The 27,196-nt window shown below is 37.5% G+C and overlaps 1 protein-coding gene across 1 annotated transcript in view; it reads right to left on the bottom strand.

Moving 5' to 3' along the window:
• Nucleotides 1-5,410: 5,410 nt before the first annotated feature.
• LOC146004785 (dipeptidase 1-like) overlaps nt 5,411-27,196 on the bottom strand; it is a 299,723-nt gene continuing 277,937 nt past the window's right edge. The window contains exons 11-12 of the mRNA XM_083143808.1: nt 23,259-23,397; nt 5,411-6,005 (exon numbers count right to left, since the gene is read on the bottom strand). Coding sequence (XP_082999934.1) covers nt 5,904-6,005; nt 23,259-23,397 — 241 coding nt within the window. The 3' untranslated portion in view covers nt 5,411-5,903. The remainder of the gene's footprint in view (nt 6,006-23,258; nt 23,398-27,196) is intronic.

The following is a 27,196-nucleotide window of genomic DNA, read 5'->3' as shown; positions in this document are numbered from 1 at the left end:
AGTTAGCATTACGAGTTCCAGACTCCGCAATATAACGAATCTGCCTTCAAAATGATTGAAATCTGGTGGCGGTGAAGGCTGTGTTGGTCAAAGGATGGGTTCTGAAAATTTGCAAGTGGATCTGCACAAGAAGGCAGGAGTATTAAAGCGGCGAGTTCCTTTTCATTGCTTGTTGCCTGTGAAAGAAATAACAAATGCAAAATTACACAGCCATGGCTTCATGTATCTAGTGATGGTACACATATATTATCTTTCAACATCACTGAATTAAAACACAAGATCTGGTCCCCGTGGCGGAGTGGTTAGAACATTGTGCTACGACGGCAAGGGTCCCAGGTTGGAATCCAGGCCTGGACATGGGTGTTTGTGAGTGTCCATTCATCAATTTCATCATATCATCACTCATCCCCTTCTTCGCAATTAGCCAAGAGTGGTACAAGAAGCGAAGTAAAAATGAACTAAATCAATCAAAATGAAACACATTGGTGAGTTGGAATGTGGTATCCTTTGTTGGAATTTTTTTCAGTTTGAGCATGCGTTGTCAAGTTGGTAGTTCTGTTACTTTGCAGCAAGCTAATGACATTTACAAAATATCATGACTAAAAGTACAGAAAAATCGGTATTGAATTCATTCTCTTGATCAGTCCGTAACAACAATTGATTATGAAATTACGTACACAATGATGTATATATTAGATATATAATAGAGGTAATCGCTATTGTCTTGCATTCAAGGAGCCTCAGAGTAATTAGCCGTCACTTGGCGGGGGCACTCGCCCAATTAACAAGCTAATGGAACTTGTGTTAAGCTCCTGGGACCTTAGAAGCAAGTTAATGAGTATTTTTTATGATTTCGCAAATGTAACCATAATTTAGCAAAGTAGTCTTGAGCCCTATTTTTATGGGGTAGAGAACTTTTTGATTCTACCCCCCCCCCCCGCCTAAAGTCATGTCCAAGTTCGTTTCAGATCACCAAAAGTTAGGTCCAGACTACAAATTTCTGGGGGTGGGTGTCAAAATCTCACTTTAAAAATTGTAGGCCCAGTCCCGATTAGCTGTTTTGCTCATAAAGTGGACTTGGCCTTTTGTTTCTGTCAAATTCAAATTTAAATCGGCAATTTTTAGCAATTATTTAAAATATGTTTTGTTCAGTTATTTTTTTTTACCATTTACAATTGTAGAGATACTCCGCCCCGCAACCCCTCTCATCTAGCAGCCACAAACATATGTGTATATAGCTACACACAGCATATAAAGCATTATATCATGCGGCCTCTAGACAGTCAGTAGAATTCCACCCCCCTTCCCTCTGGAAATTTCTTTTAATATGACATGTCCTTCCCGGACGTATGAACAGACTGTTGAAGTACACCATCCCGCCTGATAGATATGAATCTTGGAGGGAAGGGACGAGATTAATGGAAGTGCATTAGAGAAATATTGTGCTGTTACTGTGATTTTTATTTGTGAGTTTCGTTATGATGTACAACTTTGGTTCTTTTAAATTGCATAATCAAGATAAATAGATTCTGAATTCATATGTTAAAACGTAAGTTCTGTGTTTTTGTTTCTATTTACTGCAAATCTTAATGTTTTCCGTGCCCTGGGAGGTATCACGTGTATACCAATATACAGTCTCATGTTGCTTATTCTCAATTTGTATTGGGATAAATATATCCTTATGACTATTAATAATATCCTATGGTTGAACTTGGCACGACCGTGTCAAATACCACACTGATTTTAAGACATGCTTGCAAGGAGACACGCCCCTGTATTACCAGTCTGAAGTGCTCTCTTGTGAATGCAGTGGCTGATTTCCATCTCAAAAGAGTTTAATTAAAAAATTTTATCAGTAAAATGCCAAAAACAGACTTTAAGTAAATACAAAATATATTTTTCTCTTCAATATCTGCTACACATTATTGTTTAAAGAATTGTTTTATCGCCTTACATAATTTTGTACAATTACGAAAACTATCATGATTAAAAAAATGTGTGATGACTAGACTATCAGGATGGTGCGGACCAGAAAATTAAAGAAAAAGGAAATACTAGTATTAGATTTAAGATGGTAACGTATTGGTATGGTGTAAATAAATAAGTCAATATTTGATGAGTAATTTGTCAATATCTTGTCAGTTTTTTGTTTTTATTTTGATCAGTTAAATCAGTAATTTTGACCGCTGTACATATCAGTGTTACACATTTATGCAATGCTTAACCAACGTTACATATAAAGTTTTATGTTCCATAATTATATTTTATAACAATATAGCGATTATTTTGTCCAGCTAATACAAATAGATGTACCTTGATTTGATATGTATAGAATTATGTTTCCAGAGTTAGTAATTGTAATTACAGACTTTGAAAGGTCCCTACTAATAATATTTTTAAAAAACTTGCTCACCCTCCTTTCCGAGCCGAAAACTGAAAGAAATTTGTATATATGCCTTGCTTATCTCTGACCCCTCCAAATATCAGAAGATGTATACGATACACATTTCCTCGAATTGGTCCCTACACATTAACATGGGATTAGCGATCGGTGTCTACACATTAAGAACAATAACATGTTAGAACCCAAGTAGACTATGTAATACGCCTACACGAAGCAATCTACGTAAACAACATGGTGACGAGCCCTGTCTTCACAACTGGTTCTGTAGAAGCGAAATCAAATTATCCTAAATCTCAGTTCATGGAGAATTAGCAAAACCTTATGTTGAATACCAAACAAAATAGCGTCGCCTTGTAATCAAGGAGTCCAGGGTTCGATACCCGGTGGAGGCACAAGTGGTTCGGATCACACTTTAAACTGTAGGTCCAGTCCCGATTAGCCTTACTGTGCATAAAGTGGACTTAAAACAACAACCAAACAATACACGAAATATTTCGTGATTGAGGGACGTGTTCATTCTCTATATAACATTTTCCAGAAGAAATGGCACGAGTTCAGAGAGAACGTGGATGTTAATAAATATCAACGCACACGAAACGTACGTTATTATTTTCATGCACAGTAATACAAGAATTGCATTGATTACATTGAATTGTCCTTCCATGTAGAGTACTGGCAACAAATATATGGGGAAAAAGCCAACTTGTAGCACACCTGATCCATGATACAGAGTTCAAAAGATCGAATCCTCAAAGGAAGAACGACTTTTTAGAGAACTTTCAGCCATATTGAAGCCCCCGAGCTATATTATTGCTACATGCTGACTATCATCTTCCTCAAATAACAAGACATTTTTCAACTTAAATATAAAGGGCAGCGTGTCGCAGTGGTTAGCGGACGTGCTCCATGTTCCAGAGGTCCAAGGATCGAATCCACCAAGCGGCGAGAACTTTTTCAGTAACCTGCCATCATCCTCGAGATTCGACTGCTTTAATCATCAGACTACTGTGATCGTCAAGTCCCCTGAGAGGCCAGAGGAAAAAAATGAAAATAAAACAAGTACGGCAGCAATGTAGAAATTGAAATAAGAAGTTGAGATTGGGTCAAAAAAATTTATTGTGGCTGCAACGGGGATCGATCTTTGGACCTCACGAACATGGAGCACGTGCGCAACCACTGCACCACGATATCTAATTTTTAGCTGTCAACTGTAAGCATGGAAATCAAAATAAAATAATTCCAACATGCCCTTGAAAATTGCTTTCACTCCCTGCTGGAATCGATCCTTGGACCTGTGGTACACTGACCACCTGCGCTAACCACCGCGCCACGAGGCCATTTACATGACACCTCGAATCTCCAGAATCTTGAGCTTCACAATAGTCTGGAAAGCGTAATAACAGAATACTCCAAGTTCTTTAAAAAGTTTCTATCATGTTGGTGGCTCGATCCTTGGAACTTCAGAATACCAGCCGTTCAACCAAACCACTACACAACTCTGGCATTTACTCCAAGCTTCGCTTCCTGATAGAGGCATTTGCCCTTCGTTGTGAGTGGTGGTGAAAGGCGAACTGGATCTTGTGCAGAGACCATTGAATTGTCCTTCCATGTAGCGTACTGGCAACAAAGTATGGGCGAAGAACCAACTTGTAGCACACTAGATCCATAATAAAGAGTTCCAAAGTTCGAATCCTCAAAGGAAAAATGACTTTTTAGAGAACTTTCTGGGACGTGTGCTCTGTCTATTTAACATTTTCCAGAAGAAATGGAGCGAACGGCGCGTAGAATGGCTGGGGGTTCGACGTACTAACCCCACGTCACCCCAATACCAGTTGAAGAACTCCTCACCTCTAGGTAGCGTAACGAAGCGCAAGTCTGTACATTTTCTAAAAGCTATAATCTGACCAAGGGTCGTTCACTTATTGTACCAGCGAGTTGCTTTTCTTAGGCATGTCAAAAATGCAGAGTCAAATGTATAGAGACTTCCTGGAGACTGGTGTTGGAAACTGCTCACAGTTAAACAGGTTGTAATTTTGCTGAGATATAGGAAGTCAAAACTTGACGAATCGGTGTAGAGGAAGTCTCCACTGGTAGCGGAATAGAGGAGAAAGGTAGAAGAAAGGATCTATCTTTGGATTGTGTTGGAATAGTGAACAGCGCTCTTAGGTTTTGTCTTCAAACATCAGTCTTCCTGACTTAGTTTGAGAAGCAAGCCTTCAGTATAGGTTTACACTTCGTTCTAGAACTTCATCTTAAAATTTAATCTACAGACTTCAGGTTAGACAGGTAATTAGCTTACCCTTACCATGTATGATTCAGGTTCGAAGGTTGTAAAATCCAACTGTTAACTGTTTGCTATTTCTAGTCTTGGTTAGTGTATCTTATTAGATTTGTAATGTAATAGCTCCTTACCATCGAGCTCACAATGAGCAGCTAGTTACTCTACCATCAAATATGAATGATTGAGTGAGCTACATTCTCATTAAGATCCCTCATAGCTAAGGGTGTGATACGTGGTGGAGATGCTGGGCATGGAAAATCAGGCTGCACCTAGTTGTAAGCTATGTGTTAGAAAGGCGATACCATAGGGTATACCATAGTATACACCGTAGCAGCTTTAAGAAATCTAGTAGATCTGAACTGGGAAATAGTCCAACTAGATGGAGAAAAATTGGGCTCCTATCAAACCCGGGAGGGCCTGTGGTACACCAGGATGCGGCAGGAGCTGTACCGTAGCGCGGAGCAAGATCCTAAGGGTGTGATACGGTCCCGATTAGCCTTGCTGTGCATAAAGTGGACTTTAAACACCAAATCAACCAAGCAGCCAATCCACTCACCTGTCTCAAAATCGTATTTAGGTACATTTGACCACATAATAATAAATCAAAATTCATTCTTATATAACATAATTTCTTTAATAATCATAATAACCTTCATTTACAGAAGTATTCAACATGTATTTCTGTAAAAACACTATTTTAAATTCCTTCACAGAAGGAACCGCTTAAAATCTAGCATGTGTCAAAAGCAATACATAATGTTTTCTACTAAATATGTCATTTTTGGTGTGTTATCTAGAAACATAAAAAACTCGTTAACAAAAGGTAATCATACAACAATGATTACCTCTATGGAAAGATGAAATTGTATGATTGTTGTGATGTTTTATTTTCCTGAAGACCAGCAATCGGGTATCTCTCCGATCAACTAGGAAGTTCTCGTTGACTCAAATAAAGTCCAGGGATCATCTAGACACTACAATGTACCTTTTGTATAAAATGAGGATTATTCCCAAAGTTATTGTTCACTTACTGTTTCGAAAGAAAAATCGTGTTGTGCGTTGAAAGGATTGAGACGTTACTAGAACTAGTAATCACATTGTCCAAAGGTTCAAGCAATACCCGTAATAAACCAGTTGTTTGTTCCTCTGCTTGCACACAATGACACTAACAATACTATCACCCGGGAGTCCTTGGCAAATCTGCGGTGATCTCAGCGATCAAGAACCAATATACATGCAGTCCGTATGTCCTTGCAAATAGTCAGCGGGGATGAGTTCTTCTACGGGTCTCACCGCTGCTAGCTTCCATTTATCTCGAACCTGCAAAAGCAATTCACATGTAGTGAGTAATGATTCGTACTAGTACTCTATACTCTGTCCCTGCAATCTATGGAGCAAAGGTCGCGCATAATAGTAGAGCAAGGTACTGCAACGGCTGGTAGCTGCAGTCACTTTTCCCCCTCCACGCAATCCCGTGCTGTTGTTGTTTTCGTTCACTCGCTTCAAAGATTCCCGGGACGAGTATATGCAAAGAATGGGTTGCTAGAGCTAGTTTCCAGCTGACCTCCGTGTAATCCGGTCTCTGGCCATAAGACGAGTTTTCTATTTTGAACCTGTTAGGGCATACCTAAATAAAGGAAAAAATCTTGGGTAGACATCTGGCATACCGCGCCCAAGTTTTCTAGGGGCCCATAGATTCAAGATGGCCGCCGCTTCACGCACCAGCAAAATAAATCGATCATAACTCCTTTAAAATTGGTTTCTGACAACTTTGCGTAGAGACATATTTTGTTCAGAATTGAAAACTGCACAAACAATATTCTTACACTGTTTTTCATATCTTGTACTGTTATTGAGATATATTTAGTCAAAGAATTCCGTACTCTTTTCTGTGATGATTCTAAGCAATATTTTACACTTTTTCAGATTTCTCCACAGGTATTGTCTGTTAATAAATAGCAAGTAAAAATATATTATTATCATTTTTGTAACTACTGTAGTTACAAAAATGATAATAATATATTTTCACTTGCTATTTAGTAATAGATAATACCTCTGGAAAAATCTGATAAACGAACTGTAAATCAGGATATGGACAGTATTTTATGCTCAGAACCTCCATGGCGGCCATCTTGGATTCCCGACGTCATGTATCTTCTCTTGACACATTGTCCAGCAAAACACCTAGTATTATACTTATGATTTCATGCCTCAAAATGAAGGCATCCTCCATACACATGTCTTGCCTTCATTCAAAAACCCAACGAACTTCTGAAGGAGATAAGGAGACATGGTCCATGTTCTTTGCTAATGTCTTCAGAGGCAGCCATCTTTGACGTATAACGTCACACTGGCCATGCTCCACAATAGTAGGCATAAACAAGGTATCACAGGCAGTAATTATTTGCCCTTTATATGCCGGAATGTCGAGTAAAGTGTAAAATATTGCTTAGAATCCTCGCAGAAAAGGATACGGAATTCTTTCACTGGATATATATCCATAACAGTACAAGATATGAAAAAAAAAACTGTAAAATATTTTTTGTTCCGTTTTCAATTTGGATCAAAATATATCTCTATGCAAAATTGTAAAAAACTATTTTAAAGGAGATATGATCGATTTAATTTGTTGGTGCGTGGTGAAGCAGCAGCCATCTTTAATTTATGGGCCCCTAGAAAACTTAGGCCCGGTATTCTAGATGTCTACCCAAGTTTTTTTCCTTTCTATAGGCATGCCCTAACAGTATCAAAAGAGAAAACTCGTTCCCCTCAAAATTTCAGCGGGTCTTATGACCAGGATCTGGCAATATAAAATAATTGCTTAAAATCCTTGCAGAAAAGGGTACGGATTCTTTTGATATATCTCAATAACAGTACAAGATATGAAAGAACTGTAACAATATGTTTTGTTTCATTTTCAATTCTGAACAAAATATGTCTCTACGCAAAATTGTCAAAAACCCATTTTAAAGGAGTTATGATAGATTTCCTTTGATGGTGCGTCAAGCGGCAGCCATCTTGAATTTATAGGCCCCTAGAAAACTTGGGCCCGGTATGCCAGATGTCTATCAAAGATTTTTTCCCCTTCTTTTAGGCATGCCCTAACAGGATCAAAAGAGAAAACTCGTCCACCTCAAAATGTGTTCGGGTCTTATGGGCAGGGACCGGATTAGTTGTGAAATGGTTAGCATAGAGCGCTACAGCACCAGGAGAAACGGATTCGAATTCCGGAATAGACATGCATGTCTTTGTGAGTATACCTTCATCAATGTCACCATTTCATCACTCAGCCTCATCTTCGCGATTAGACAAAAAGTGGCAGGTAACCAAAGTCAAATATACGAAATAAACCATTATTGTTTCAATTCATTGTAATTCTATCAAATATAAGTTTCATGTTTGAAGTTTTGAATATTTTGGAAATTTTATGCAGTATTGAAATTATTTTAAGCCAATAGACAAAAGAAAGTACTGAAAAACTTCAATTGAATAAAGTTCATGAGTTGAGTTGAGTTGAAATTAAAATTTTGGGAGCGTCAGCACTTAGGCTATTTTGCTCCCGTCACATGATACGGGGGCCAGCCCCTTATCATTACAAATAACAACTCTAACGTTGCATAACAGTAGTTGTATTTGTGGTACAACCAGGACCACTTACCAAGTGTAGAAAGGAAGAGCCCCCCTCAAGCAGATTTGGCTATACTTAAAACTAGCTCAACATGTCCATATGAGTTTTTTACTCAAGTGTGGAACCCTGCCTAATCCAAGATTTTTGTAAAAAAGCCCCATGGATTCCATCAGAAAGGAAGAGCCCCCTCGGATTGATGTGCCTATACTTACAAAAGGCACTTCTGAGAGATTGTTGTCCATAAACTTGTCAATTTGATGCCCATACTTAAAATTATGCCAAACGTATTAATACACACATACACACCCCCATCCACACCCACATCCACACCCACCCACACCCACCCACGCCCACCCACACACACATATTTACTTCCGGTTCACTTCCGGTCCACTTCCGGTCCACTTCCGGTCCACTTCCGGTCTACTTCCGGTTTGACCACTTCCGGTTTGACCACTTCCGGTCTACTTCCGGTTTGACCACTTCCGGTTTGACCATTTCCGGTTTGACCACTTCCGGTTTGACCACTTCCGGTCTACTTCCGGTTTGACCACTTCCGGTTTGACCACTTCCGGTTTGACCACTTCCGGTCTACTTCCGGTTTGACCACTTCCGGTTTGACCACTTCCGGTTTGACCACTTCCGGTCTACTTCCGGTTTGACCACTTCCGGTTTGACCACTTCCGGTCTACTTCCGGTTTGACCACTTCCGGTCTACTTCCGGTTTGACCACTTCCGGTTTGACCATTTCCGGTTTGACCACTTCCGGTTTGACCACTTCCGGTTTGACCATTTCCGGTTTGACCACTTCCGGTTTGACCACTTCCGGTTTGACCACTTCCGGTCTACTTCCGGTTTGACCACTTCCGGTTTGACCACTTCCGGTCTACTTCCGGTTTGACCACTTCCGGTTTGACCATTTCCGGTTTGACCACTTCCGGTTTGACCACTTCCGGTTTGACCACTTCCGGTCCACTTGTGGCCAAGTTGTGGCATATTTCTGCTTTTTTTATCCAGCATAGAGTTTTGATTTGAATCCCAAGAAATTGTATATAAATACCAAAGCCAAAAATATTAAGTGTATACACACATATACACATAGACACACACACACAGTACAGTGCTGAACCCAGTTGATATTTTTTATCCAGCATAGAGTTTTGATTTGAATCCCAAGAAATTGTATATATATACCAAAGCCAAAAATATTAAGTGTATACACACATATACACATAGACACACACACACAGTACAGTGCTGAACCCAGTTGATATTTTTTATCCAGCATAGAGTTTTGATTTGAATCCCAAGAAATTGTATATAAATACCAAAGCCAAAAATATTAAGTGTATACACACATATACACATAGACACACATACAAATCACACTGCTGAACCCAACTGATATTTTTATCCAGTATAAAGTTTTGAATTGAAACCCAGGAAATTGTATATAATAAACAACAACAAAAATATTAAGTGTATACACACATATACACATAGACACACATACAAATCACACTGCTGAACCCAACTGATATTTTTATCCAGTATAAAGTTTTGAATTGAAACCCAGGAAATTGTATATAATAAACAACAACAAAAATGCCAAGTCAAAAATATTGTAATCAATGCAAAAAAAAATATATTTAGCTCTAATTGGGCCAGACACCAAAAGATTTGCAACCCGGACAAATACAAAACTCCCAGAATAATATGCCCCAAATGCCATAGAAAATACAACATGAAATACTTCATAAATATACATAGAGATACTTGCTCTGCACAGTCATCAACACAACCATCCACATCTGATCAGAAGAGAAAGCACGAAGCACCTCTTAATGCCAGAGCAGCAAAGCAGCCACGCCATGCACCCATCCATAGCAGTTTTAATGCCCAACTTAAGGATTACCAGTTTGTATCAGAGCCAAGATGTGGCATTGAGAATTTTTTGAGCAGTGTAAATCCTGATCTGCAGGCAATTCTTAATGCACAAAATGGCTCTTATAAGCTGTCCCTCAAATTGTTTACACAATATAAGAAACCAAATGGCACGAAATTTACACAGCCCCACATAACAGAAACTGTACCTGTATATTCAAATACAAATTCAGACACAGTAATAAGCAGTTTGATGGAACAATTGAAAATCAAGCACTCTGAATTTGCTGCGAAAGAGAGTGGCTGGAGCTTATGCGGCTCCCCACACAAGTTATATGTCAACATTTCCGAATTCAGCCCATTACAAGGATCTACATATCTTCCATTACCTGCCAATATTAAAAACAAACAAGCCGTGGTCAATATAAAAAATCCCGACCAAAAATGCTTTCTGTGGTGTATATTAGCTGCCTTGTATCCAGTTTTAAATCATCCCGAGAGAATAAATTATTACAAACAACATGAACATCAATTTGATGATGCTATGGAGGGTTTAGAATATCCAATGTCTCTTCAGAATATTGATAAATTTGAAAAAAGAGCCAGGGATATCAACGGTAAACAATTATCTATTAACGTATTTATTTGCTCTACTGGCCGTGGCAATTGCTCGATAGAACCTCTCAGAATCAGTACAATTGATGATGAATCTGCTATTCCAATTGATTTGCTCTTAATTGAAGAGGATGGCACAAATCATTACACTCTGATACATAATCTTCAAGCTTTAGTGAGAACACAACTAGACAAAACTCATACAATATACAAGTTGTGCAGAAGATGTTTAACTGTATTTGATGGCAGGAAAATGGTGAATGGGATTTGTGAAGAGAGTGCAGAAATTGCTAAAAACAAGTTAATTGAGCATCTGAAATACTGTGGCAATCATAAACCTGTTCATATGGTGATGCCTAATCCAAGTGAAAATTGCAAATTCAAAAAGTTTGAAGCCTCGTTGGAACACCCATCATATATTGTCTGTGATTTTGAATCGAACCTCAAACCTATTGCATTCTGCAATCCAGATCCTGAAGATTCTTCAATTACACCATACCAGCTACATGAACCATCCAGTTTTTGTTATATAGTTATACGGGACGGTGTAGCTAGTGAGCCACGCTCATACTTGGGACCAAATGCTATCAAAATATTTGCAGATGAAATAGAAAATGAGTGCCGCGACATAGCATCTAACATCTTATTAAAATCAAAACCCATGTTGCCATTAACAGAGAAACAGATTGAAGATTTCAACAATGCAGAAAAATGCCCGGTATGTGATTCTGAATTTTCAGATACAAATATCAAGGTGAAACACCATTCTCATACAGATGGTAAATTCTTAAAGGCCCTGTGTAGTAGCTGTAATATTAAGATCAAGAGACCGAGATTTGTCCCCATATTCTGCCATGGAGCATCCAATTATGATTTCCATCATCTGATCAGGTACGAGGGGTTTGACAAGCAGAATTTAAATATTTTAGCTGAAAATGACGAGAAATATATTGCCATTAGCAAGAAAATTGAAGTTAATGGTGTTCCTATTCAAATGAGATTTCTTGATTCTTACAGAATTTTACCTGCTAGCCTGGCTACACTGGCCTCTCGATTATCTGATGAGCAATTCATAATCACACGTGCCATGTTTCCAAATCTGGACCTGAAATTAATTAGGCGGAAGGGTGTATATCCGTATGACTATGTTACAGATTTTTCTAAATTTGATGAGTGTTCTCTGCCACCACAAGAAGCATTTTACAGCAAAATCAGAAGATCTGGAATCACTGATGAAGATTATCACCATGCCCACTTGATGTGGAACGAATTAAATTGCCAGACATTTCGTGATTATCACATGGCTTATTTGAAACTTGATGTGACCCTCTTAGCTGATGTAATGCAGGTAATCAGAAAATCTTCTATGCAAAATTATGGATTGGACCCAGTGTATTTTTACAGTGCCCCGGGCCTAGCATGGGCTGCAATGTTTTTCAACACCAAAATGCAATTGGATCTGATCCAAGATCAAGATACGTATCTGTTTATAGAGAAAGGTATAAGAGGAGGGATGGTGCAATGTTCTCAGAGATATGCCAGAGCAAATAACAAATATATGCCTGATTATGATCCAGCACGGCCATCAAATTATATATTGTATGTAGATGCAAATAGCCTGTATGGTTATGCCATGATGCAAAAACTGCCATATGCAGGGCTTGAATGGGTTGAAGATTTCAATATTGAGGATCTTAAGGACTTTGATGACAGTCATTATGGCCTCTTCTTAGAGGTTGATCTGAGAATTCCTGATGATTTGCATAAAAAATTTCCTGATCTGTCCCCAATTCCCGAGGTTCAGTGCTCACCTGGCTCTAAACAGAAGAAGCTCATGATGACACTGGAGCCGAAACAAGGCTATGTCATATATTACAAAAACCTCCAGTTCCTGATGCGTCATGGTGTTCAAGTAACCAAAGTTGGAAAAGTTTTGAGGTTCAGGCACTCAAGATGGATGAAACCATACATTGATACAAATACAAAGCTTCGAACATCTGCAAAGAGCCAATTTGATAAGGCCTTCTTTAAATTGATGGTCAATTCTGTCTATGGCAAAACAATAGAAAATGTCAGAAAACATACCGATGTTAAAATAATTACTGACCCCAGCCGGAGCAAAAAATTGGTTGCAAAGCCCAACTTCAACTACAGAAGAATTTATGATGAGCACATGGCACTTTTCAACATGAAAAAAACAAAGATTAAGTTTGATAAACCTATTTATGTAGGGGCTGCGATATTGGATTTGTCCAAATTACATATGTTAACATTGTATTATGATGTGCTGAAACCTTTTTATGGTGATCGTGTAAAACTGTTGTACATGGACACGGATAGTTTTATCCTTGATATTCAGACAGAAGATGTTTATCAAGATATGGCACAACCTGAATTGCTTCAATATTTTGATACCAGCGAGCATACAAGGATTCAACCCCACAACAAAAAAGTACCCGGCATGTTAAAAGATGAGACACTTGGTGATGTTATTGTGAAATTTGCTGGGTTAAGTGCCAAGACGTACAGTTTTGAGACATGTAGTGGTGCTGTTGCCAAAAAAGCCAAGGGCGTTGGCAGAGTGACTGTTGACAAAGATCTCCAAATTGAAGATTATGAAAATTGCCTCAAAACCCAGAGTTCAATCAAAACATCAGAATGCAGAATTCAGAGTGTGGATCACTCAGTGGCTTCAAATGTTGTAAGAAAAGTGGCTCTGGACCCACATGATGATAAGAGATGCATTTTATCATGTGGCATACATACTTTACCGTGGGGTCATTGTGATTTGAAAAGTGGCAATCAATGCCCAATCACAGAGCATGATTTGGAATAAATAAACATGCCCATGAACTTATTTGGGTTCAAAAAACAGGCTATTATGGACCTGCCACCACCACAACCCTCTCCTGATTTACAATCTGTAATGTCTAAACTGAGTGGCTTGTTAATTATTCATCTGAACAGCATACTTACAGATATTGAAGATGAAACAGGCAAAATATTGTACATATTTAACAATAATTTAAATTATTACCAATTACCTGTAGGTGGTCAATTGCAATTTATTACAACCCCTGAGGGTGATGTTAAAATTTCAGTAGGGAGAAATATTTACAGAATTAAGCACTCAAACATGATTTCTGGCACTGTATATACTGTTTCTGCTGGTGACTGCTTATATATTGAGGTCCCCGGATCTTATGACAAGCTTATACCCTTTTTTATAGAATTAAGAATCAGATATTCAATAATAAATAACTACTAAAACAAAAATGCCTAATGATATATTTGGCCATACAAGACGTGAAGATCACAGTGATGAGATTTTGATGCTTGATGTCAGAGTCAAGAAATTAAGAAGTGATTTACAAGCTTTGCAAACTACACTCAATGCCAGTCTTCAATTAGAAATTACAAATTTGCAATCACAATGCATGGACCCTCTTCTTAAAATTGATTCTGAACTCAAGTTGCTGCTTCAGAAATATACTGACCTGGCCACATTGGATAATTTTCAAAGTTTAGAAGAAGCTGTAGCAGCTCTTCAAGCCAAATTTAAGACCCAGGCTTACAACTCTGAGCAATTGAAACAGCAATTGGAAGAGCAGATAAATAATGTCCAGACCCAGCTCCAAACAATTGTCAAAAGCATAAAATCACAAGAAGATTTTGATCTAGTGATTTCCACTCTAAAAGAACAGATTCAATCACTTCAAATACCTAATCTGGACCCTCTGAACAATGCCATAGCCGAGGTTAAAGAAAAAATTGAGACACTTGAAAATTTTATGAACAACTTGCCATCTTCTGAGGCTTTGAATGCAATAACTCGGAGTGTAGCAAATATTAAGCTGCAACTTGAAACATATGAAGATTTTGGAAAAATTCAAAGTTCCATAACCCACCTTGAAGGTACAATAGCAGCAGTGCAAAATGATTTGGCAAATGTACTAGAATCCAGATTGCCTGGGATTGTAGATACCCTTGTCAGTGTCCAGCAACAAATCACAAAGCTTGAAAACCTCAACACTGAATCTGAACTATCTCATTTTCATCATTTGATCGATGATATCCAAACAAAGCTTGAAATTTTACAACATTCAACACCCTCTCAGGCAGATATAGCCCTGCTCCAAAATGCTATGCAAAATGTGGCTGATGCTTCTGAATTACACAATGTGAAATTGGCGCTTGAATCTTTGCAAAATACAGTATCAAATCTGCCTACATCACAGGAACTTAAAAATATAAAGAGGGCAGTGAATAGGATATTGAAATCAGAAGATATCAAGAATATCCAGGCAGAGATCAAACAACTCACACAGACAGTAGCCACTCTACCAACAAATCAACATATTAATGAACTGCATGCCCTGTTTGAGGATATCAGAAGACAAGTCCATGATCTTACTGCTCAAAATTCAAAATTGGCAATTGTTGAAAATTTGCAGCAAATTGTAGCTAATATCAAGCAACAGCTGGGGACCATGGAATCCAATCAAGCAAATGCCCTGTCTGTTTTTGCCACCCAGCTACAAGAGATTGTGCAACAATACAAGAAACTTGCTATTGACATAAGAATCAAGCCGGGGCACGAAGAGATTGTTAGGACTATCAATGAGCATCTTGAATCTGTAACAAGCAGATTGCTCACAGCGGAAAAGGAAATAACAGGCATAATCGAGAATCCAAAACATTCAGTAATTCTTGAATTGTACAGCATCCCCAACAAAGAATATGATTCTCCATTTACACCAGGTGGCAAAATATATATGCTGTCCCCTGCACAATTTTATTACCAATTTTTTGTTGGGGGCACATTGAGACCAATCAAGATCAAATATTGGCTTCAACCACAGGCACACCACTACCCCACCTTATCAATAACAAATGCTGAGAACAAAGTGAAAATCACCAGTGTAGAATTGGAGGATTTTACAGACCCCAATACATTAGAAACAGCCTATGTTGAAGATGATGGCTCTTTGGAATTTAAAATACAAATAGGGGACAAATTATATTTAGAAAATCCTGCAGTCTCAGCTGCTGAACACCCCATAGTTGCAATATTCTTGTTTACATATTATGTCTAGACAAATTATTGTTGATGAATTACACAGACAAGCCCGACATAATTATAAGAGACTCCCAGTAGTCACAAAGGGCATAGATGATTTATGGCAAAGCGACTTGATTGAAATGGCAAGTGGGCAGTTGAAAAACTTAGACAAAATCAACAAGGGCTACAAGTATCTACTCACTGTGATAGACACATTTTCAAAATTTGCCTGGGCTCTGCCACTTAAATCCAAGACTGGAAAATGTGTTACAGAAGCCCTCAGGACAATCATAAATCAGAGTGGAAGATCCCCGCGCTATTTGCAAACAGATAATGGCAAAGAATTTTATAATTCAGTGTTTCAACAATTTATTAAAAGCCAGGCAATAAAACATTACTCGACTTACAGTGATCTCAAGGCCTCAATTGTAGAGAGATTCAACAGAACCTTAAAAAATCTTATGTATAAACAATTTACCCTCCAAGGTAATTATAAATGGATTAATATTCTTCCAGAACTTCTACAAAAATATAACAACTCTGTCCATTCCACAATCAACATGAAACCCTCTGAAGTAACTTCATCTGATGAGCAAAAATTGATCAGCACTGTTTATTATCCTAGATACCAGCCAACAACAAGAAAGGCCAAATACAAGGTGGGTGATCAAGTAAGAATCAGCAAATATAAGCACTTATTCAAAAGAGGCTTTACGAGAAACTGGAGCACTGAATTATTTACCGTGGTTCAAGTTAAACCCGGGAAACTTAACACATATATAATAAAAGACCACCGAGGAGAAATTCTCAAAGGCAGGTTCTATGAACAAGAACTCAGCAAAACTAAACAGCCTGACACATATCTCATAGAAAAAATCATCCGCAGAAAAGGCAACAAGTTATTTGTCAAATGGCTGGGTCATCCGGAAAACAGCTGGATCGATGCAAACAAAGTGATAATATGAACACCTGGGATGTTATAAAAAGGCTGCCAGAACCTGAACAGCAGAATAAGAGAAATGGCCAGCTGCTGCCTGATAATATTAGGTGTCTTATTGTTGGGCCATCTGCTTGTGGTAAAACTACACTAATGGTTGATAATTTTTTATTGGCACCCAACTGGTTAGACTGGAAAAACAGGCACTTGTATGTATTCTCTAAGAGCTTGGAACAATTAAAATATCAGCAGTTAATAAAGCTATATGATGGATTGGATATAGCCACTTTTGAACCAGATGTTAAGCCACTTGATGAATGTCTCGATAATTCTGTTGTTGTGTTTGATGACATTATATTGGATAATCAAAACAAGGTTAGAAACTTTTTCACACAGGGCCGACACAAAAACATTGATTGCTTCTACCTTGCACAGACTTTTTCAAAAATACCCAAGCAACTGATCCGGGACAACAGCAATTTTATATGCGTGTTTCATCAAGATCATACCAACCTCAAGCACATACATGATGAATATGTAGGTGGGGACTTGAGCTACAATGATTTTTCCAAGTTTTGCAGCAGGTGCTGGAACCACGACAGTTATGGGTTTGTCACAATTGATATGACAAGAACACCTGATACTGGCAAATACAGAAATAAAATCAACGATTTTCTAGACGTTGAGACGTATATAAATAACCATGAAACGACCAATCATTGATGATCTTAAGTTAAGAGATTATCTTGTAAAAAGATTTAAAGGATGGAAATCAGAGAACCGGGGAATTTATGAAAAACACAAACAAGCAGAACAGCCTGTGATTGACGCTATTAATAATTTAGGTAAGAATATCAAGACTGTTACAGAGCAAAATCAAAATTTGATCACAGAGCTTGTACCTGTAGCTGCAAGGAACATATTAGATTATCCACTCACCCCACTTTCCAGTATTCATACACCTAGTCCTGTTGCTCCTAGAAGAATTGAAGCTAGTCAGGATCCTATTGAATTGGGTCTTCTTGCTCAAAAATATTTAACAACACCTAAAGACAATAAAGATGAGGTTTTTGGCTTATATGCCGACACAGAGCTTGATGGTAGCATCATTCATAGAATTGGCAATTTCAGAGTAACATTTATGGGAGATGATATAATTGTATATTCAGAATCTCGACTTGGAGAAAAAGGTGCTTTTGTTAAATATGCCGGCACACCTGGATTATGGGAACTGATGACTAGGAAGAGACCTGGCAGCTATACAGATCAAGATTATGAGGATTACAAAGAAATATTAATAAAATCAGATGCTCTATACCAGAACAATGATCCCACACAAAAAAGAGTCAAGTCGAGCAGTGGAGCAAAATACAATAATTTAATCAAGCCCATATGGTCACAAATGAAGACTGGCAGTGGGATCAAACAATACAACACCCTGCCCAAAGAATTTGTGTGGGTTGATGATGTCAGGAAACTTGTAGATAGGTTATTGGTGATAGCTGGGGAGGAAAATGCTGGGAACCACAATTTTTACAATGAAAAGGTTGGAATTATGGACATGATAAGCACCAAATTGTCTAATTTTATAGTGAATGACACTAAGGGGATTGGATATCTCATAAAAATTATTAATACTCTACCACCTAAATTTTGGAATGTCTCTGAGGGTCGGGGCCTTGTTAATGACATTATAAACAAGCTGCCATTTGAACTACACATTCCAGGTTATCAGTATTGTGGTCCAGGCACGAAATTGGATCATAGATTAAACAGAGGTGATCCTGGTGTTAATCTTTTAGATGCTGCTTGCAGAGACCATGACATAGCATACAACACACATTCTGATCTTGACAAGAGACATGTTGCAGACAAGAAATTAGAAGAGGCTGCATTTGGTAGATTTGTAAGCAAAGATGCTTCTTTGAGTGAGAGAATTTCAGCATTGGGGACCACCATAGCGATGAGCACCAAACAAAAACTGGGGTGGGGGTTGTGAATATGTATATAATAAACCTACAATGAAGGCCAAGGGTGTTATGTATCAAATACCTTATGCAGGTCTCAAATCTCTTGGGCCTATTGACAGCCTTTTGACCAAAAAGCAGCGCAAGAGAAAAAGCTCTTGTATTGCCAAGGGGCATGGTATGAAATTGTTGCTTAGTACCCCCCAATTAAAAAAATTACAGCAATCAAGAAAAAAATCACATGTTGGGGGATTTATATTTACCATCCCTGCCATCTTAGCTGCTCTCGGGGCTGTTGGGAGCTTGGCCGGGGGGTCAGCCGCCATAGCAAAAACAGTAATAGATGCCAAGAAGAATAGGGCAGAATTAGATGAACAGAGGCGACATAACCTGGCAATGGAGAAACAAGGCAAAGGTGTTAAGAGAGCCATGAATAAGTTTAAAAAAAACAAGAGCCGCTTACAAACCAAGATATTGAAGCTTTAATCAAGCCACTGGGCATCAAAAATTTTAGAGGTGTGTACATGTCTGATTCTTTACCGGAACAACCACTCAACAAAGAGTGTGGCATAGTTAATTTGGATGAGAACAAAAATCAGGGCACTCACTGGATCTGCTATCTTAAATATTTAAAAAATGAGGCATTTGTGTTTGATTCATTTGGAGGTGTTCCACCTGAAAATTTAGTAAAATATCTAAAATCAACTAATCTTTATTACAATAATGCCCGTGTTCAAAACTTCAAAGATGTTAATTGTGGACATTTGTGTTTATCTGTTCTTAGATATATGTCTCAAATAAATAAACCATCAATTGAAAATTTTCAAAAAGCCTTGTGGTATCTGAAACATCATGGGGGTATTCCATCTCACCAGCCAAAATTCAATATTGAAACTCAAATTGCATGATGACATAGTGTATCCCAAAACAATAGCTCTCAGGGCATTTTATGGCATGTACCTGATCCCTAATATTACACACCACAACAACACAATTGCAGTTGGGGATCAAAAAATTGTCATCACTCCAGGGCAATATAATCTGTCCACTCTAAATGCTCAATTACCCAGAGGTATAGCGTTAAGTCAAAATTCTGTCACTCACAGAGTAGAAATTGTATCTGCCACAGAAACAGTGCATCTGGGTACTATAGGAGAGCTGTTGGGCTTTGAGAACAACACAAAACTTGAAGCAGGCATCAAACACACTGCTATGAATATACCTAAATTCTTAGCTATAGAGACTCTGAATATTCACTGTAATGTGGCTGAGGGTATGATCACCAAATCAAATGGCATAGGCACTCACAAACAAACCGGGATCATTGCAACATTCAAACCTAATTCTGAATTCATGGAGCCCATCATCTACAATCCATCCCCAACATTATATTTTCCTGTGTGCCACAACAGAATAGACTACATCGAATTGATGGTCACTAACGAAAAAGAAGAATTAGTTGATTTTGCTGGAGCCACAACAACTGCAATCATAGAGATTAACATTTAAATAAAAATACATACAATGGAAAATATTGAGAGTTATGAGCTGCAGTCATTCCCCCCAAACAGGAGGACATTTGCAAATTTAAATCAACCCAACACAGAAATTGAGATAGACCTTGATGTAGGGGATGGCTTTATACACCCCCATAGAGCAGATCTATACATCAAATTTGATGTTGTAAAGCTCGATGGAACAGATTATCCGGCAAATTCAAATATAAGACTTGTCGACAATTTTGTGCCGCATCTGTTCTCTGAAATTGAGGTCAGAAAACATGGCGTTGTTATAAACAGAGTGGATTATCCCGGCATTACCTCCACAGCTTTGGCCACATTGAAATTATCCAAAACCGAGGCTTCATACTACAAAATAGGCGGATTTGAAGCTGGCGATAAGATATTATCTAAGAACCACACAGTGCTGTTCCCCATGCGCCTATTGCCAGGATTCTTCTCGGATTACAAAGACATTATGTGGAAGGGTGGTTTAAGAATTACATTTAGAAGAGCTGCCAATGATAACAATGCTTTGATGAGGTACAGCACATTAAACTCTACAGGGGAAGCTCTGCCCAATACCCTACCTGATGCAGGGAAATGCCTTATTCAGACTATGGAGTTAAGAATCCCTGTTGTTGAATATGAGGCCAGTTATGCTCTTAAACACAAAGCTGATATAGTAAAAAATCCACAGCTTCCTCTGCAATTTTATACATATCAAAGTGTACAGAAGCCCGCATCTGGTACATATTATGAGTTTGATGCCACAAATTCATTCTCCAGCATACAATATGACATGCCTGATTTTGTGGTAGTATTGTTTCAGACTGGGAGACACAACAATCAGGAAAAAAATTCAAGCAAGTTTGATAGCTGCAACATCAAGAACATATATCTTAAAAATGGCAGAAATGAGGTCTTTCCCAGAGAAAATTACAATTTAGACATGTCCAAGAATGATTTCCTCAAATTATATGAGGCATTTACATCATTCAAAAGAGTCACTACTGGCAATACTGACATGTATTACACACCAGATGAATTCAAAGCACAGAGACCCATGTTTGTAATTAACACTTCAAAAAGAAAACAGGTTGTGGTGAATGACAGGACGAACATTAAAATTGTCTGTGAATTCCATGAGGCATTACCTGATGACACCATATGTAGTGTTATTCTCATAGGAGAAAAATCATATGTTTATGATGTAAGAAATGAGAGAGTCACAGAGCAATTCTAGAGGGTCTCTGCATATTACATTGTCTTAGTACTAGATAAGCAAGTTGGGCCTGGTGCCAATTGAACTTAAACCGGAAGTGGACCGGAAGTGGACCGGAAGTGGACCGGAAGTGGACCGGAAGTAAATATGTGTGTGTGGGTGGGCGTGGGTGGGTGTGGGTGGGTGTGGATGTGGGTGTGGATGGGGGTGTGTATGTGCGTATTAATACGTTTGGCATAATTTTAAGTATGGGCATCAAATTGACAAGTTTATGGACAACAATCTCTCAGAAGTGCCTTTTGTAAGTATAGGCACATCAATCCGAGGGGGCTCTTCCTTTCTGATGGAATCCATGGGGCTTTTTTACAAAAATCTTGGATTAGGCAGGGTTCCACACTTGAGTAAAAAACTCATATGGACATGTTGAGCTAGTTTTAAGTATAGCCAAATCTGCTTGAGGGGGGCTCTTCCTTTCTACACTTGGTAAGTGGTCCTGGTTGTACCACAAATACAACTACTCATAACTAAAAAATTTAAAATGTTCTGACTTCTGTTAAAAGCTGAGGCTGTAAAGGGGCCTCAGCACACATAAGGACAAAAGAACAGGACAATACAAACAAAATTATACTGGCCATGGGGCCAGTCGCCAGAGCCTCGTTAGTCTTCAGTCTAGGGTGCACTAACGTGGAAGTGAGGTTGACATTTGGGTGTACTACGTGGAAGGTCACCCCTTACGTCCCGAATAAAGTTCATGAAAGAACAACAGAGAATATGGGATCTATGGGAGTCATAATCTAATTTGCGCTACTACTTCGCTTACCAATTTCGAAATTACTTCTCTAAAGGTTAGAAAATTTAAATCATTAATAAACTTAACGAAATCAAGCAATATCTGAAAAAGTCTCAATTTGACATCCTACGTCTCCAACTCCACTGACTTGCTTCCCCATGGTATTGAACAGTTACTGTGAGTGGCTAGAATGACAGAAACCAAATTTATGAATATCAAAGTTATTGCTGAAATTCCAAAGTTGTGTTGGTTCTCAAGAAGTTGTTGTAGTGGAGACACACAATACTATTTTCTTTTTCAAAAAGTCGTATCAGCCTGACACCAAATAACAGCATTTTTCTTTTCATTCCCAGAGAAAATTACTTTTATAAATATTTATTAATTTATTATTCGAATTATAAATTATGAAAACTTAGTACAGTTTATATTTTTATGATTGTTGCGGACTAATTGTAGTAATTTTTCAAACTGATAGCACAAATAATAAATGAATAATTACATTTAGTAACTTACTATTCTAAAGAATACGAGAAAAATCGTAATTTTTGGCATGTCAGCATGTGAAGATATTTTCAATAATTATTAGTAGCTTTATCGAAGTCACATGTAAATACACACATGATCAATCGATTTTAAGAAAAATACACATCAAATAAAAAAAATAAGATTTTGTATTTGAAGAATTTGGTGAATATTAGGTGAATTCGAAAACAAATATATCAGTTTTCTGTTTTGTTAGTGTACTGCTCGAAGTGGAAATTCCGTTCTGGGGGATGCTTAGTCGAGGTTTGGAATAGGAAAAGCGGGATGAATGCTTTTGTGGATCAACATTGAGACGTTTTCAAATTATGGTACTTTATGAAAAAAATCTTAACTTACGTCCCACATTCTTCGAGCATTGTGTTTGGGATGTAAACTCATTTGATTTTGAACTCAATATCCCATCCAATTAAAAAAACAACATACCTCTTCTACTCCTCTGAACACCCTCAAAAAATTGAGCCCGGCCAATTTCTTCAAGTCCTCCTCTTTCCAAGAGTTGTCTTCCAACAATTTGGCAAAAAGTTGAGGGTAATGAGATACATCTTCTAACCCTTTAGGTGTGCTGAAAGAAAAATAAAAGAGTAAGTTTTACTGACATTAAATATATGTCCACAATCTAATTAAAACGAAATTTTAATAATTACATAACAAGACAGTGAGTGAGGTCAATACATAAATATATGCAACACATTAATGATACACTCATCCATGTATCTATCTTCAGTTAATCATGCAATTTTTGCAAACGGTTTTGTCAGCGAGAAAAGAAGAACGTGAGAGATGATTATTGAAACTATTTATAACCATATTAGTTCTCAAGTGCTTTATTTCTTCCATGTTATATTGATTGGATTAGAAAGGGTTAAACGCAAAGGTTGTGGATGAATAATCTATTTCTCTGATTGTAACTGTTGTGTGCATTTCAACATAGATGTTACAACGAGTCTTAATGTATGGTTTGGTTTATATGCTCGCTTCTGCTGATTTCATCATTAACAGAACGTTTCTGAATGCTATCATTTTACTTCTACAAAAAGGCAGTATCATGATATGAACAAGAAATATAATATTCAAAATACAAACGCTTTGCAAATGCTGGTTTTGTGTGGTGCACTTACTTCTGTTTGAACATAATCATACCTCGTTGTTGGTTGGACAATCATATTCGCAATTAGAGCTTTGTCACCGGAGCAGATCTATCCTTTATGATAGTTTGTTTGAAGATTTAACTCAGCATTTCACATGATACGGATTAGGTAGCTAGAATTTATGCATAGTATCGGTAATATTGTACAAACTAGCATAGGAAATAATGTTGTAGATATAACCAGAATTATCCTGCTTAACTACAGCTACTAGAAACTGCAGCATTTGCTCTTTGTAATTTGTTTTCTACAAGATTCATTGACAATGGTACGTTTCCTGATTTCGTTTCCTTGGTCTTAGAGTTATTGTCGGATGTAAATGAAATGCAACTAATATAAGTTTTTCGTTACTGCCCAATGGCAGGCACTAAGTTTTGTAGAAGTTTATACGTAATCCTGACACTGATCCATAACTAGCTACGAGTACCTGCAAATCTTCATGCAGCATAACAAACGTTGTGATATCATCTGCATAAGCTAACACTTTTAATGTTACAGAATGTAGTGTCAGATCTTGGAACTTTTCTTGCAGTTCTTTTAAATGAATATGGAGAGGATGTCCCCTTGTCGTACACCTCGTTTGATTGGATGAGTTTTGGTTATGAACCCATTAATTTTGATACATCAATTGCAATTACATATAAACTTTTGATAGCGTTTACAAAAATGGTAACACAACCTAATATTTTGAAACTTTTTTTAAAAAAAGTTTAACACTATCAAAACCACTCTTAAAATCTAAAGCAAATAGTGCATGTTGTCCTCTGTTATCTGTATTCTGATGGCCTGTGAGAATCTCACCAACTGAGCTACCGGGGAATGTACAGTATGTGCAATATCAGATTTCTTTAGCAACGAATTGATCTCTAGCCTGCTGAAAACTGTGCCGGTTGGGCAGTTTTGTCCAAGTCGAAATATCCGAACCTTTGTTATATACATACTCTACATTTATTTGTTCAGTAATAATTAAACTATTCTTAATTTCTGGATATTTACTTAAAATTACCTCCTACCTTTTAACTCGGTATCACATGCGTACACAGCAAACAATTAGTTTTGATTTAACAAAATATGGTATTAAAATACAAGATTAATGATTGGCTATTCAACAACTTACTGCTTGGTTTTTGCAACACTTCATATTAGGATAACTGACTAACTAATGTATGAAAATGAACCTCCAGTTTCTCTGACAAGTACTGCATTATTATACTTCAAAAATGTTTTCCTTTAAAATTGAAACTATAGGTTTCTTGTTAGAACTAAATTTTAAATTCTGACATCTCATTTGGAAGTGTGATAATCAACAGCATTTCGAAATTTTAAAAAGTATGCAATAGTGAAATAAGAAGATGCAGCGTTCGAAGGTTTACAATGTATATGGTGTTTACTAATTTTCTTCTTTGTATTTGCCTCAACAGAAATATTCTATTCTCTGGAAAACTGTTTACAATTAGTAGCACAAATTTCGAGAACAGGAGAGAAATGTTCTCTCTAAAAAAGAACAGACCTTTGACGTTGGGAAAATATAAAGTTATACGGAATTTACAGTACAAGGATTAGAACAGAGTGAAATTTACATGATTACATACTCACATAATGCCACAAACAAAAAAACAAACAAACAAAATCAGGTCATATGTGTAGAATTCAATGTTTATGAAAATTGAACTCAGCAAATACCTAGGAAATATTAACATAAGAAAACAGCATTGTTGAGATAGTTGATATTGTTGTAGGTCGCATTGTGAGATAAAAATATGTAATTAATTGAAACAAAGAATTTCCAAACTTGTATGTCTTCCATTTCGTAAAAAAAGAAGTAATATATCCACCGTCAACAGCGCTAACTATATTTTTGAAAGCTGTTAATACATTTTGCAGCTTTAAATGTTAAAGGTTAAACTGGACTTATCCAGTTTCTCCGAAAATGTGGTTCAGACAAAGATTTGAACGTCGCGATTAACCTGGACAATTGTAAGAGTAGCCCTTTCAAATTATACCCCTTCCTATGACCCTGTCGAGGTTTCCGTGTGCAATTAAAAAAAGTTTAAAATTTTGAGATCCTTTCTGTTATTTTTCGTAGTTTCCTGTATTTTGGGTAAGAATTGACAATATAGAGAAAGTCTGTACTTCTTATACTCACTTCTTATGCACTCCTGGTGACATATCTTTAGTTATGATTTGGGGGTCGCGTGTTAAAATTGTACATTTACGTGTAGAAGTTGTAAAATAACGCGATAATTCTCCATAAAGAAACACAGAAACCATATTTCATGTAAGAACAAATGACGTTCAAAATTCGTTGCGTTGTCTACAGCATTGCCACACTGTTCAGAGCATTGGTCGTGGAAAGTGATTGAGGTTAGGCGGGAGAGGAATGCGGCCTTCAATTACAGGTAAGTTTGGCAACAGTGCTTCACCGTTGATTTCAGGACGAATGGCGTGTTCCTTAGTGATGAAACATTGTTCGTCGGTTACGTGCTACAAAACTAGGAATTGCTTATTGAAAATGATCATTGGTCCACTAACCATTTACGGAAGTTTAGGTTCAGTTAGGTTAGAGAAGCATACTTATAACATTTCGTTCGTAAAACTACGCATATACTCCACCGCTGATTTCAGGAAAAATTACGTCTTCGTAGTGATGAAAATTTTTTTGTCGGTTACATACTACAAAACTAGGATTTCGTAGAGTTGATGAAAGTAATCATTAGCACACAAACCATTCACGAAAGGTTAGGTTAGGTTCAGTTAGGTTAGGCAAGCATAGTTATAACATTTTGTTCGTAAAACTAGGCATATGCACCTATATATATAAAAAAATCAATCGGCTTTTTTTTTTTCAAATTTCCAAACGTGACCCCCATGTTTTTACAACAATTCGTGATTAGGAGGCCAAAATTAGTTAGTATACCGAAAATTAACCAAATTGGAGACTTTCTCCATATTGTCAATTCGCTCCGTATTTTGTAGCTGCGATTTCATTTAACCTAGAAAACTTGTCATGTTATCAGCATCCATTAATATCGAGTTCTATGTCCATTCGGTATCTTTATACTCTTGAAGAGTATTCACTTACTTTCTTCTTCTGGCGCCGGCCTCCGTGGAGGAGTGGTTATCACACAGCGCTACAACGCCAGGGGCCCCGAGTTCGAATCCCGGTATGGGCATGGATGTTCTTCCCTTCGTCAGTTTCATCACATCATTATTCAT

This window comes from Lepisma saccharinum, chromosome 22 (genome assembly GCF_977018435.1).
Source record: "Lepisma saccharinum chromosome 22, izLepSacc3.1, whole genome shotgun sequence".
Classification (NCBI taxonomy): Eukaryota; Metazoa; Arthropoda; class Insecta; order Zygentoma; family Lepismatidae; genus Lepisma; species Lepisma saccharinum.
The sequence above is the reverse complement of the archived record's forward strand: the minus strand, read 5'-3'. Positions and strand labels throughout refer to the sequence as shown.